The following is a 14,775-nucleotide window of genomic DNA, read 5'->3' on the forward strand; positions in this document are numbered from 1 at the left end:
TTAGTTGAGTTCCAGGCTCCCTCTATCTTGGGAGGTGATGTATTCTGGGTACAATACGTCATGTACGTTACAGCAAAAAATAAACCGAGAAGGATAAGGAGATAACTTAGTATGAATTGGTCAATTAAATTGTTAGTGAATTCACACAGAATCAACTTAGGCTAATGGGGATGAGATACCCTTTGTGAACTAAAATTCATACACTGAAAACTTTCAAATACTTTTAAAAAAATACGTGCCTGACATAACGTGACAGTTCCTTTTGCCCTTAAGACTGGTTAGATATCTTTCGCAATTTTCACCTACCCAATAATACCGACCTACAATAATTGATTTTGTGTAGTTCACTCGCATTTTACAGTCACTTGGTTGCATTTTCTTATTACACGCAGGTGCGTGTACTGACGCGCAGTGTGCGTGTTTCGCGCATGTAGAGCGCGACAAATTAACGCGCGTTAAGAGCGTTTAATGCTGCAATACACGAGGGTGGTACTGTAATACTTAAACTTAGGGATAACACAAACAGACAAGATAAATCTTTTTTTTAATTTCTTTTTTAGATTAAGCCCATTACAAATAAATGGTTCCCCATCAACGTCTCTACCTGGTCCTCCTAAAGAAATGAATCAGGTAGGCTGATTTCAAACTTAAGTGACTCGTAAACTGAATACTATATTTAATAAATATTGAACAAATTTCCCGTTTTTATAATATATAATCCTGTGCTCGATTTGTGCCATGAATTTGTGGTTAGCAGCTTTCAGGTAACATATGTTGGATCACCTTTTTGCAGAACAGTTGCAAAAAGGATGACAACTGGATAAATCTTATTGAAAGCTGCCAGAATCACACAACCTTAGCACAAGTTACAGCTTTTTCTGCAGCTGATTTGCATGTATTTCCTGTATCTTATGTTCCGGTGAAAACAGTAACCCACTGACGCCCATCTTTGGCAGTACATGTTCCTGTTCCTGCAATGGCGCCGGATAGGAGGGTCTGATGACAAAGCACACAAATTATAAATTAATTCACCTTGTTGGAGTTAAAAAAAAAAAAAAAAAAAACCGCGCACGCCCCGGGGTGCGCACTCTCAAATATTTGGTCCGTAATAAAAGTAGGACTGAGTGGAGTCCAATTCGTTCTTTAATAATTCGAGTGAGAAACAAAATCATACGACCGCAAAAGGGGGAGTCCGCTTTGTTAATCACGACTATGATTACAGCCAGAATTGGACGACACGACGTCCGGTCACCAATCAATCAAAACTATGAAAAAATTTGAGAGGAAGAAAAAAGATCTAATCATCCTTTTTTACAGAAAAAAAAAATAGAACACTACAATTAACTCGGCGAAAAATGCGACAACAGCGCGCGCATATGACATGCCACACGAATGCATATTGTGCAATTACACTGGCCCCATTACAAGCATGATGTACACTGTCCTTTTAGTGCTCAAATCAGGCTTTTTGGTATTAAGTGCTCAAATTTGGCAGATGTAAACTAATCACTTTGGTGAATTTTGTTTTGGTATTTGATACCTATACTTATATAGACCTAAATAATTACTTTACGAGTTAATAAATTATGGTAATAGGACTGAATGTAGTCCAATTCGGTTTGTAATCATACTAGTGTTTTACAAAATCGGACGACTGCGGAAAATAGTGATTTATAAGGAATTAACCAAATGGCAGAATTTGAAAATAAGAGTAATTATCTATAAGGAATGAATAGGGATGCAGGAATTTCTCAGGTGTGTTGGCACTTATTGCTCGCAGTTTTTCCCCGTTTCACTTACTCCTCGTATTGTTATACATCATGCTCTTAGCACAGAGAAAAGCATAAAACCCCGCTATTTCTAACCTGTTGGTTTGGCTGTGGCTTTTGGTGTTGGACTTGCTGTGGTGTACGCGGAGCAGTTATAAAATTTATTGATCTTCTTGATGTCTATTTCACTAAGGCCCTTCCTTTGACCAATGGTAGCCCACTTGTCCTTTGGAACGACCGTCGGAAATCCATTCCCAGTGAAGGCATATTTTCGATAGTGCATTACGGATCCATAATCGTAAGGAAGGTCCAAGGGATCTGCGTCTCCATGACTGTATTTTTGAAAGTTAAATTGCTGATCTGACAGTGTTTGAAGAAAAATCGAGGTCAAATAGTGAAACTCACTGATTTAATTCATACATAGATAGGGGATGGGCTTAGCTATGAGCTCTTGTGAATGAGCGCCACAGAAATAAAGATATTGATATCATTGTATTACCCAAAATTTTCGAGAATAGTTTAATTTGCAACTGTGGCAGGAGAGACATATCAGCGGTGCAATTTGTAGTCGGCCTGAAAAGCGAAAAATTGGTCAAGTATGGTTTTTCCTTCAGATTATATCAGTTGCGAAATTGGCACGTTTTGCATTGAAGTTATCTACAGCTAAAGTTATACATGGGAAAGCTATCTTTGTTATGCTCCTGGGCTCTGATAGATGATGTTCAATGTTTTTCATTTCGACATTTCAAACACTGAGAAAGTGCATTTGTCTGTATTATTTTGGCACATTCAGGTGAGGAATTTATTAGCAGATGACCAAACAAAATTTTTGAGAGAAACTATCCAACTATTCTACCGGATTATCAATCAAAGTTGATATTATCTCTCTGTTTTTTATCTTTTTCCTCTTTTATTCAACGATTTTGTCTCGTTATAATTTGAATAGCATACCTTTCTCAATATTGTTCCAGTATATTGTGACATATTTATCTCTGTCCAGGCGGGACTGTTCATGAAAGAAACCCAGTGCGTGCATAAACTCGTGTATAGCGGTTCCCTTTCGCTCACAACCTTTTCCTAAAGATAATCGCTGTTTGCCGCCGCTGCGTCCGATCGAAGACCAGCAACTATGAGTCAATAAACAGATAATGTCAAACAGCGACTGGAGAAAACTTTGAGCTGAGGGGTCTATATCCTGAGGGTTACTTGTTCCTATATCGTACTACCCAACAACAGCAAATTTGTTTTAAGAATCGAAAGAAGTTTTTGGTTTTTATAGGAACTCTTAGGGTGCCACGTCTGCAGGCATAACATAACTGGAATGTGCTTCGTTGTATGACAGGCATTTGAAGGCTCGACTGGTTGTTTGCCTTGGAACAGAGGGTCTCAGAGACGCCTGTGGACCAACATTTTTCTCCTCCTTTCCTATCTTTACCCTTTATCGGAACTTACTATTTTCCACGTGACACAATATATATGTAATCTTCTTCGTTTTTCCTTGTAACAAATCTGATACACGTGTGCTCTTCAATGTCTCTGATTGCAAGTTCCACAGCTTCCCTCACTCGCGAGCCTTTAACGAAAGGAAATAACAAGTGAAATAAATATAAGCTAATCTATATCACTGCCTAGGTTACGTATGGGGCAGTGTTTTCTGATGTCATTTCTGATGTCGAGTGCAATGCGTGACGAGGATAGCTTTCACAAAAGCGAAAACATCGGTCTAAATTTTTTAGATGGAGATGCTTCAATCACGTCTGTGGTGCTCTAGTGTGTGTTGAGCTTTCCACAAACTGCTTGTCCCAAGAGCTCATTTTTTGTATTCATGCCCGTATGAATAACCACAACAGAGCCTTAAATCTACGGAACTAAAGAGCTTCACTCGTTTTTGCTGTACTGTTTTAATTACTACTCACTAACGCCCCCAAAGGTGTAAGGTATAACATTTGATGACCACTTTTTGTTTGGTGATGAAATGGCACTCCGGACTGGCCGCCTTCGCAGACTCTGAAGTAAGGACTGAGTGCTTCGATCCAAAAATATGTCGCCCTCGTAGATCCTTTCGTCTTTTACTAAAAAGTAGAAAAAAACTCAGATGAGTGCGATCGTCTCTTTAAAAGAACAACTTTCCCTTATTCCACATTAGCTTTGGGTATTGCATAGCTTTGCTTCTTGCTAAGTAGAGAATTTTTGGTATTCAGTGTCAGGTTTTGGAAAAATCCATGCCAGATGATTGAATGAAGGGCAATGTTTTGGTGGCCTGAGGGTGATCAAACACTATTTTTATCAACATTAAACAGGTGAATATCGATTACATCTGACAATGTTTGCGGTCTTCTTGTACTTTACAGGCTCTGCTGTTTGGGTTTTTCCCAAGAGTGACTCTAATATTCTCTTCTCCTTGTGACGGCTGCCTTGGACAGAGAACCACTTTACATTTCTGCATACATTGCTACGTATCTTTTTTTAAAAAAGTAACATTATGTTTTCTCAAATACACAGAAGATCGGTGACATAGCGCAGTCTCCCAAAGAGCAGCCACGTTGCAATTAAACGCTAATTTTAGCATTTTAAATTGCGTTTTCGTCTCGTTATTATCATGCACAGTGATGACGGTCGCCAATTGGATTAATTACAAATTTCAAAAGCAACGTGCTGATGAAACTGCTGTAAAGTAACATTCTACATAACAACTGTTTCAATTGAAGGCTTTCCAATAATTTTCAGAGAGAGCTGGAAGTATCCTAATATTGGCGCAAGTTTGAATATTCGATGAGGTAAAGAAATGGCCGGCTTGCTCACATGGGCAGCTCTAATGTGATTAATCTGGAAACACGTGATTGCAAAAGCTATAGTTTTGACTAAGGCCTCTCAAGCAAAAGCTCTTTAGGAGGATTAGTATGGTTGGAGCGAGTCAGTTAAGCCCGGCCGTTTAACCAGATGGAATAAAACGGGTGGGCGGCGGGAAGGATAAGAGAGAGGGAGGGAGGAAGGAAAGGAAAAAAGTGAAGGATGGAATCGTGGCCTTGACTGAGGAAGAAAAGGAAAGGTTGTACCAATACCAAGAGTTAGGGTTACCCTTTCTAGCACGAGTATTTGTAGAGATCAAAATGGAACAGACGATTCAAGCCCAAAAAAGTATGAAAAAGCTGTAATCATCACAACAGATAACAAAGAAAGTTTGTGATAACAAAAGCGTCACAACATTGACGTCAGTTTATGTCATTGATAAATACAACCAAAAGCCAAAATTATTTATGAAGGTGCGCTTTACTAAGAAACAAATGATGATAATAAACTGGGCATCATAGGTGTGAAATCGATAACTTTTGTGATTTGATCTTTAGTTGGTCAAAATCACAGATGTACTTGCTGTTCTCCTGAATAAACTCAATAAAAACACTATAACTCATAATAGACACTGTATAATTTTGTTGAATAATCTGCGGTCAAATATGTGTTTACATAATTGATAGCATGCTTAAACATAATGAAATTTTAACAAATGTTAGTTTTAATTAGTTTACGCTTACAAATTTTACAGCACTTCCAAAATAAAAAAATTGTGAGACACCCGTACAACTAACTATAGCTATTTTGTTGCTAAATATGAAAACTCCATCTCAGCGGTGTGTCTGTCATATGTTTGTTGTTTAATGTGCCCTCCGTGTTTTATTCAAAATAAGCCCACCTTTATGCTGAACTTCTCGCTGGCGGTTTTGATGTAGGTGTTTCAGCGTACTCCTTCCCAAAGTGTAATTTGTAATAGAAAGTCCAATGAGAACGTAAAGTAATTTCATCTTAATAACAAAGTCCATCTATTGATCGAATGATCGAGAATGTAAGTTTGTTTTTGTGTCCCAGTTGTCCTCGCTGTGGTTAGCATTTGACCACGTTCTCCGCATAGCGTTCCGTGGTAACATGAAACTTTTATCAACAATGGATAAAGGTCAAGAGAGCAGGGTGGACATGACGTCACACAACCGCCCCAAACAACGCGTCAAGGGCTGGCTTCTGTAGAGTCTTCAGATGGGAATGAACTGGAACAAAGGTGGAAAGTTTGAAATTGGTTCCATGGAAAGCATCGCATGATATGCTCTAATTCATTTCATCACTTTCAACTGTTTTGAAAAACAAAACTAAAGTAACGAGGTGACAAGTGTATTAATAACCAAAGCATCAATTTAATAGATGTCTTCTAATATCTGTGTGGTCTGCATTCACGCGTCAGTTATCAATTGTGTCAAGAAACGTGACCAAACAGAAGCAGAAAAATATCATGCATTTATTCCCTATTTGTTCAAGGTAAATCAGCCATAAAATTGCGTTGCTAAAAAGAAACCACGGGATGTGAATGTCGCTTTCAAAAGAACGTCCCAACACAGTGAGATCTTATGTTGGCAAAGGACAGACATGAAAATCTAATCAATTGCCGGCTGCTTACCTTGACAGCCAAAATGGAACTTTTTAAACGAAAATGCAGTAATCAGTCAGGAAATCTGACCTTTCGCATGTTATCTCCCTGTAACAATTATCAATATTAACGCAGTGAGGCTTTTTATCTTTTCTGATTAAACTTAATAAGACAGTATAATCTTTCCTTTGGATCAATTAAAACAACGGCAGACACCTTACAATTCTTCACTCTTGGCGCTAGAAACTCAGTAAAAAGGGTAATCAAAGAACATGAGTATCAAATCTTTGCTGCGTCAGTGGTCAGTTCCCACTACGGCAATAAACAACGGCCGGAAATACGTTTGCGTTCGCAGTCAAAACAATTCAAAGGGTTTTAAATAGTTATTTTGAACAAAGCCGCGCTGTCATTTACAAAGACGATGGATTGAAGCATAGCAATTAAAAAACAAAAACATTTGCGGTGCTGCAACGTATTCCTTTACCCTATGAGTTATCCGGCGATTTCGTAAGCGTTAAACTTGACCACATGTTGATGCCTTTCAAACTCTTGCGAGCACTGACAATGGCCCACTTTCACTACAAGGGCGCCCACGCTTTAAGTACTCGTTTGGAAGCTCACGAATCTTTGTCCGCTTGTACATTGTCTACGCCAAAACGATCCGAAAACAAGCGATCGTTTCTGTGGAAATCACACACATTCAAAACGCTCTTTAAGAGGTTTTATGGTGACAGGATGAATAGCCGCAAAATACGGGAACTTATAAATACGTTGAATTTCTTCCTATTCTTCATCTTCAATGTTGTCTCCCAAGACTCCTGGATGGCGGAGTGAGGGGACGGGGAAGGGGAAGGTGACATTCCTCTTATTATTGCTATTAGGCCTGTCTGTCTGTCCAAGTGAGTGCTTTTGAGTCAGTTCGATAGGTTTTGGCTGCTGATTGACAATGCCTTCTCATATAAACAAGGGAAAACGCAGGGATCTTTTTTTCACGAGTAGAGTTCAAATTTCTGCCTTCCAGGTACCTTGGCTAAAAGACTGAGAAGTAAGTTGCCGACCGCAAGATCACTACAGGCCTGAGGTTAATAAGGTGTATTCTGAAAGAGCTTCGGACGTTGTAAAATTCCGCACGGGCTCGTAATGAGGTAATTTTGACCAAGAGAACAGATCAGTAAAATGAACTGCGTTGGTTTGGATTGACTGACTACCAATACTGGTCGAGAGAAGAGGTGATTATTGCATAAGATGTACATTAATAAAATTTTCAAAGTAAAAATTCTCAAACGTGATCTGTTATTAGGAACCAAATTGATAGGAAGGTGTTCACGTAAAGTTTTTGTCCCTTCGTTGACCACTCCCTTCCGCGCCCCACAGATCTCCTTCAGAATGGCAGGCATGATTGTTACTCTTTTATGTTCGTGCAAATAAAGATCTGACTGAAATTTCGACCAAATTCGATTAAACATGTTGTCGAGGTCAGATAGGTTTATGTACATAAATATAAAAGAAAAGTAACTATGCCCAGCATTTATGAAAGAGGTCTTTAGTGGTTTTAAAGTTGGAGGCAAAATTTTCGAATCTTTCTTCTGAAGCTCTGGATCAGCCCCTCTTGATATGGAGCAGGATGGGAGAGTACTGGGGCCGAACCGCGGATGCTTGTAATTTAATGAAGGTTTATGTTATTGATTTTACCTATGCAGCCCAACAGAAACTATGGTATGTCTGGGTGAGTCTGTTGTGTTTTAACGTAGGAAATTTCTGATGTTAGGAAGAAAACATTTGTCGATTGACTCTGATTTTTGATAATTTTATTACTTTGTACTGTGCTATGGTCACTTATGCTGGAATCTGGGATTTAAAACCAGCATACTATCTTCGCAAAGCCGCCTAATCATGATAATTTAAAACCAAGTGTGGTTTAAAGTTTTGATCTTTAACTATCGCCAAATGTCTGTGGAATTCACAACAACAGACTTAAACGTTCACTAATTGTCTACCGGACACCGTAAGCTCATGGAGAGTTCTTAGTTTGGAGAAGTTCCCAGGACACGTTCTGTCCACGGACCCCCTTCAACTTTCCGCCAGAAAAGCTCCAGTTATGGACTGATGGATTGTGGACTACGGAGTCACTTTTAAACTGAATGCACCGAAACCTTCTGGGATACTCCTTTCTTAACCATTGGTCTCTGCTCCTGGCAACACAATTGCGGAAAAAAGGTAAATAACTCGTCTTTAAGAGAAAAAGTTACTTCTTTGCTTGTAATTTTAGCGACTCGCAGATCTCGCAGATTTGAAAACTTAAAGGATTAACGAAACTTGAATTTCAGGAAATCACGCATATTTGAAACACAAATTTCCTAATTTTGAGGAAATTATTAGGAATCTTTCTATGTCCAAAAGATCAGAGAGCCTTTTAGTGACACACTGAAAACGATTCTAGACGTGGAGCAAAAAGTTTCGCTTAAATTACTTCTTCACGGACTACCAAATAATTCTATAGTTACATGCAGAGCAGTTTGTGAAGTTCCAGCTTTTGGAATAGTCACCAAATTTTATTTAGTTAGCTACCAGGAGTTCAGGGAATAAGTTCGAAGAGGAGCTTCAATGAAAGAATTATACGACTTCTTTTTCAATTGAAATTGATTATTTTCAAACCAGGGAATGAAACACTGGACTTAACAAAGTCAGATTTCTCCCACAGGTTGTTAAGGCATGACCTTGGCACCCAACCGTCTATGAATGAAGACGCCTGTTGTTTACAACAGGTTACTCTTCGGACCATTCTTTTCACAGATGTTGCCGTCAACATCAAAAACACTGAATGTTAGAAAACGAGAGAACTAATCTGGACCATAAGATTTCTCGGCGACCCTTTTGCTATTCTGTATCGAACTTCGACCTTTTTAGTCTAGTTTGGAGCCCAATTTTTCCAGAATTAGGCCATTTTAAAACCATCACCCAAGCTCAATTATTTTCCTTTTTCTCAATGTCTTTTTTCTAGCGCAAATTTTTCATTTCATCGATCGTTTGTGAAAGAATATTCTATGTAAATTTGTGTACCAAACGCGTAAGTTTTGATACGTGCCATGGAACAAAATCTATTTACTACCTTTATAATTCGAGTGGAAGTCAGTAGCTGGTAAATTGCTTTCTACTGAATTCATGTTACACCAAAGATCATCCACAGGTGGTGAATACAACTCGTGAATAATAACATCCATTACCGTGCTCATCTTTTATTGTTCAAACTGCATCAGCGACAAGGTCTAAGTGAGCCAGGGTGCACGTGCCCTACCCTTGATCAATATTCACACTCAAGCTGCCGTCCTGCACCTGGTTATAACTGGTTTCCTACGTAATTCGATTACTCCGGCGTAACATCGTTCTAACAAAATAAAGAAAGAAGTACATATTTATTTCTTCTTAACAAGTTCACCCCATAATTTAAAGTACATCAGTCATAGGCTGCATTTATTTACAAGAAATTAACAGAAACAGTAAGCCCAAATTTCCCTTAAATTAAATCTCTTGCTTTTACCGCGACTACGTGCGTTCTGCTGCGCTTTATAGCAAGGAAAAACCGGGAGAATGACCTGTTTCATCAATGCTTGAAAACCAGCCAGACCCACAAAAGACAGGGACAACTTTTTTTACTTCGTCGGGAATATAGATGAAACTTTATTTTGAACACTTAGTTTTATCCTAGACAACCAGTTGCTTATATTCACGAATTACATGTTTTGACTTAGGCTATGGAAATGGGAGAAAAGTACATCATGAATCACTGCCGTTTTAAGAGTTAATCCAAGTTGACACTTGCGTCAAGCCTCAATTTTTATGATTAGCAAATGCGAAGAACCATTAGGAAAATTTGGTTTTTTTTTTAGATGCCTTTATTTCTTAGCACATGCATATCCTAATAACATTTATGAAGGAGTTAAAACCACTTAAGGTTTCGATCAAATTGAACAAATACAGAGCTTTTAATACTATTAGCTTCCGCGTCCGTTGACGTGAATCAATCCATCAGTTATCACTTACATCATTACTGCAATTTCCATTCTAAAAATCACATATCCTCCGGCAGTTACTGAGTGTACGCAGCTGATGACTTAAAAAAAATAACACTTATACTAACAGAAATCGGACTGTAACATTTTAAGCAGAGAGGAATCTATTTTGAATGAAAATTGTCGCTATAGTAATGTTTACAGACTCTCTCAGTTCGTCTTTTTTAGTATTTGATTCTGAATTAAACGATTTCATTAAAAGTACCTATGGCCACCAATGAATTGTAATCTGTAGCTGCACGTGCAAAGATTTTAAAAAGTACCTTCGAGTGAACATTTGGCGTGAGTTTGAGATAAAGGAAAAAGACATTATGAACTGTTTCTTTTAGTCAGATCTTTTTTTCTCTTCCATCTTTTCTGACCAAGAAGAGGATGAAAACAACGCAAGGAAGATGTAACGCTAAGATTTACGAAAAACAGAAAAAAATCCCTGATAAAAGATTGCACCAAAAAAAAGGGATCGAACTCTTGGTGGAGAATGCAGAATAAATCAGAGTAGTGAAGAAGCAAATCGAATGGAGAAAGTACTATAATTTCAGAAAATAAATAAGTCCAGGAGACATGGAAAAACCTCAGTGATATCTGTTAGGACTCCATAAATAAGAGGAGCTAACCAAAGGAATTAAGTGGGACCGCTAAGGCTACTCCATCATTGCATAGATCGAAAGATAGCTTAACCCAGCTCGGAACGCAATTAATGTATGCTAATATTTCTCGCCTTTCGCCGAGATTTGCGTATAGTGTCATTACGGCCGTTTGCCATCTTGGAACTAGTGTATTGATCGAGGTCTTGTTTTACGACGATATCTCTATCGTGTCGATAGCTAGTGTTTGAGTGCGTTGTATATTTTTGAAAATTTACGACAAATTGCCGCTATCAGTCTAAATAACTAAGCAAACAAGTATCTCTATGAGAAAATATAAACACAGTCCGAACAGAAGGGCAGGGAACTGTAACAATGTTGATAAACACCCAAGAAAAAGTTAGTGCCTCTACTCCAATCAAAGAAAAGGTTACTAAAACATTCAAATTCACTCTCCATAAAAAAGAAAAAATTAATAAAGTGGATAAGACTTGAATTGGATAGCCAGCCAATGAAACAATTTTTAGTGCAAGTTTTATTTGATCGACGGAATGTGTAGCCGCTAGGAAAGCACTGTTATTTCATGACATGTTATATTTATTCAGATTCCTACATTTGTGGATATGCTTTGTCCCTAAGGCCAGAGAAATGTAAAGGTGTCTACGTATATAATTTACACTTGCATTAAGAGCTCAAGAAATTGCCTAACTTTAGCACTTTATCCACTTAAGCATAGCTATTCTCAGAAGTGCTTTTAGTCGGCGAGATTTATCATTTGTCAGGATCCATCCACACAAAGGAAATGGCCGCGGTTCCGTTTTTTTAATCGGAAATCTTAATTTCACTTTACAAATGAAATCAAATCAATTAGAAGATTCAGCCAAAAAAGCTTAAGGGAAACATGTTTCGCCAATTGATTTTAAAGGTAATTGCACTTCAGGCGTTAATTGTGGTATATGCATAAGAGGCGTGCTCACGAAAAATACAAAAGTCAAAACGCTACTTATTTCAATGGAATGAAAACTAACTATAAAAAAATTTCTGATAAAGAAAAATAGGGAAATAGGTCGGAATTACCAAGCAAAGGCACAACATAAATGAGAAGTTTTTGATCTGTATTGATTGAAACACGAAAAATATATTCTCAAGCCGCAGGGAATAAATTTCAATTAACAAAGGACATTTTGAGTTGATGCCCGATCTCAGGAAAAAATTAAAAGGGGCATAGTAATGCCAATTTCCACTCAATAATAATAGTAAAAAGTGATGTAGCTATTTTCATGTGAAAATGGCGTGAAGTTGTACAGTCTTACAGTTTAAAGTACCTCAGGTGTTCGCTTCTCACAGAGCTTAACATTTTTCCTAACAGGTGAGGTGGTCGCTGAATAGCAAATTTAAAAAAAGAATGAACTTAATCCTTATTAATCTTAATAGGGTGCATACAACTATCTCTAAGTCAAATATTTCTTTAAATTTACTCCACCCGTACTAGGTCAATATTTATTTATTTTACTATAAACGTTGTTGTAATATCTATTATAGAGCGGATGGTAGTGTGATTTCTTGTTCAAATAAATTATAGTTAGTATTTACCAAATATAAAAGCACCGTCTTCTTATCTCGGAGCAGGTACCTCGTTTGTCAAAGAAAACTAATCCTCATACAGGTTTAAGTGCAAATCTTGCTCAGAAAACCGCGCTTCTCCAGCAAGGAGCATTCTGAAAACAGATTTATTGGTCAGACGGTGTGCTCAATATTTGCCTGGATCAGCGGTAGTTTGGGCTGCAGAATTATCTTTACTCTGCTCTCTCTGTTTGCAGCTAATAAACATGTTATAGTTGTATGTCACAATCGTTAAGTGCCATGACACGGAAAAATAGAATAATTCTCTTCAGCTAGAGCGCATGTCTACGAGCGAATTTACCACACGCAATCAGATCGTTAAGTTCAATAGAATATCAGCTGTAAACAGGTTCCACAGTGCGTAACTTGTTATGGGAGTTAGAAAAATCAATAGGACTACGTTGTAGCAGTTGAATAGTTATTTACTGAATAGTAGTCAATTGTTGTGCACCACGATTTACAACTTTTACAACTTAGGGTTTCTTCATGGCTGCCCAGCTCACTTACTCACAAAAAATGAAAAATTTTAAAATAATGTCACTAGAAATTACTGCATTGCTCTTCCCCTGAAAGAGAAAATCAGCTGCGGAGATTTCGCTTCAATGTTTATTTCTCTCACCCAACACCACCGATATTAATATCTAACTCAAACGTGAAACAATTTTTTTAACTTAGGAGCAATTTCCTTTGTAAAGTTGCTGAAGTTTTCCTAAACTCTAACCGCAAATCCAAATTTATTGTAAAACTGGGTCAATTCTAAGTTCCGGTTGCTTTTCCAACTGAGATCTATTTTCTTCAATCCATAAATATTTGATTTTTCTTTGTATACGTGCATAATTTTCCTTGGACATACATAGCGTTAGTTTTAAACTTTTTGCAGAGAAAACCGCTGTGTATACGCGCGGTGTATCGTTCTTACATCAGTAAGAGGTTGTATTTCCAACAATATTCACAAGACTTAAAGAACGAAAACACCAATGAACAATAGCACCCTGCTGGAGGTCTGAAAACAAGGAACTTGATAGAAGTATCATCAAGGAAATTAAATGTATAAACTTGAGGTTTTGTGGGATGCGGCACGATACATTTGTTGACCAAATTGTTAAAACTGTTTTGAAATAATCCGGAGAGAAACCTTATTATGTACTTGATATTGAAAATTCCAAAAAAATTTATATTGAAGAGGTTTTCTAGGCGCACTGAAGGAACGTGTTGCTCCTTGCGAGGTTTTTCTCCAGTCATTTAATTACGACGTGTGTTGCTACAATGACAAAACAACCTTGAAAAATGAAGGGCGGTGTGAGAGGAAATTACTGAATATCGAACAAAACTGAAAATAGAAAAGATATTGAACATTTTTTCTATGAAGATTAAATTGGGAAAATATATTGGGCCGTAAGAAGGCTTTCAATTTTCATTTTAATGCCAGGAGGAAAAAACTCATGAAAACATGTTTGGAATACAGTCGGGGTGAAAAGAATGAGAAAAGTCATCAAAAACCATCTTACTGTTTGCTAGAATACTAACCGCCCTTTTGCGATGAACGCATAGCACGTTCTTCTATTGTACTCTGATACAAGAAAGGGAGTGTTGGCTTCGATTAAAAACCTCATCAAGTCTTAAACTCACCGGTTTCGTAGCAAACAAAATTAATGCCTCATGATACGTTGACAATCAAAACAAAAGCCGATTGAATTGCCGAGGTGACGACCGCCCTTATGGAAATTAGATGAAAATATTTAATATTTACTAGTCTTACTAAATGCATAACACGACACGTAACCAATTTTATCCAACAACATCTCTGAATCTTCATGTTTTGTCTTGCAAAAGATACTCTTGTAAAAAACCAAGTGTGCAAATTCTAAATGTTTATGGTTATGTCTAACAATTGACAAGATATACCAAAAACTGTAATAATTCGCTCAGATTTACAACTGTGGTAAATGTCTAAAAGAGATCATTTTATCGAAAACAGGTACACATATCTGTAAAATGGATGATTATTAATAACTTATGCAAAGATTCGCTTTCAAAGTTTAGTTGTTATGAAAAAACCATATAACATTCATCGCCTGTTTGCAAATGTAACATGCACTTTCTGTGATATTATGTTGTTAGAAGAGTTTGTATGAGTCTAAGTTCCGCAAAAATCCTTGGGCTTCATTTCTTATTGTGGTTTAATATTTTATTCTTCTTTGTTCCTAAGTCGTAAGAAGATGCGAGAAAAAGAAAGAAAATGTTTGAAACAAAGGAAATCTAGTCTCAGCCCGGCGATTATCGAAGTAAAACGACAACCTGGAGAGATACATTTA

General features: G+C 37.4%; 1 protein-coding gene and 1 long non-coding RNA gene across 2 annotated transcripts; both read right to left on the minus strand.

Moving 5' to 3' along the window:
• Nucleotides 1-560: 560 nt before the first annotated feature.
• Nucleotides 561-5,665, minus strand: LOC131788679 (hatching enzyme 1.2). Its single transcript, XM_059105770.2, has 6 exons — nucleotides 5,461-5,665; nucleotides 3,686-3,841; nucleotides 3,222-3,342; nucleotides 2,721-2,896; nucleotides 1,866-2,129; nucleotides 561-996 (listed from the first exon to the last, which is right to left on the minus strand). The coding sequence occupies exons 1-6, from the start codon at nucleotides 5,585-5,587 to the stop codon at nucleotides 857-859; spliced, it is 984 nt and encodes a 327-aa protein (XP_058961753.1). The 5' UTR covers nucleotides 5,588-5,665; the 3' UTR covers nucleotides 561-856.
• Nucleotides 5,666-8,062: 2,397 nt separating this feature from the next.
• Nucleotides 8,063-14,169, minus strand: LOC136283558 (uncharacterized). The gene is made up of 3 exons (XR_010718840.1): nucleotides 14,090-14,169; nucleotides 9,408-9,568; nucleotides 8,063-8,375 (listed from the first exon to the last, which is right to left on the minus strand). It is a non-coding gene; the product is annotated as an uncharacterized lncRNA (long non-coding RNA).
• Between the last annotated feature and the right edge of the window lie 606 nt (nucleotides 14,170-14,775).

The sequence above is a fragment of the Pocillopora verrucosa genome, chromosome 9 (assembly GCF_036669915.1).
Source record: "Pocillopora verrucosa isolate sample1 chromosome 9, ASM3666991v2, whole genome shotgun sequence".
Classification (NCBI taxonomy): Eukaryota; Metazoa; Cnidaria; class Anthozoa; order Scleractinia; family Pocilloporidae; genus Pocillopora; species Pocillopora verrucosa.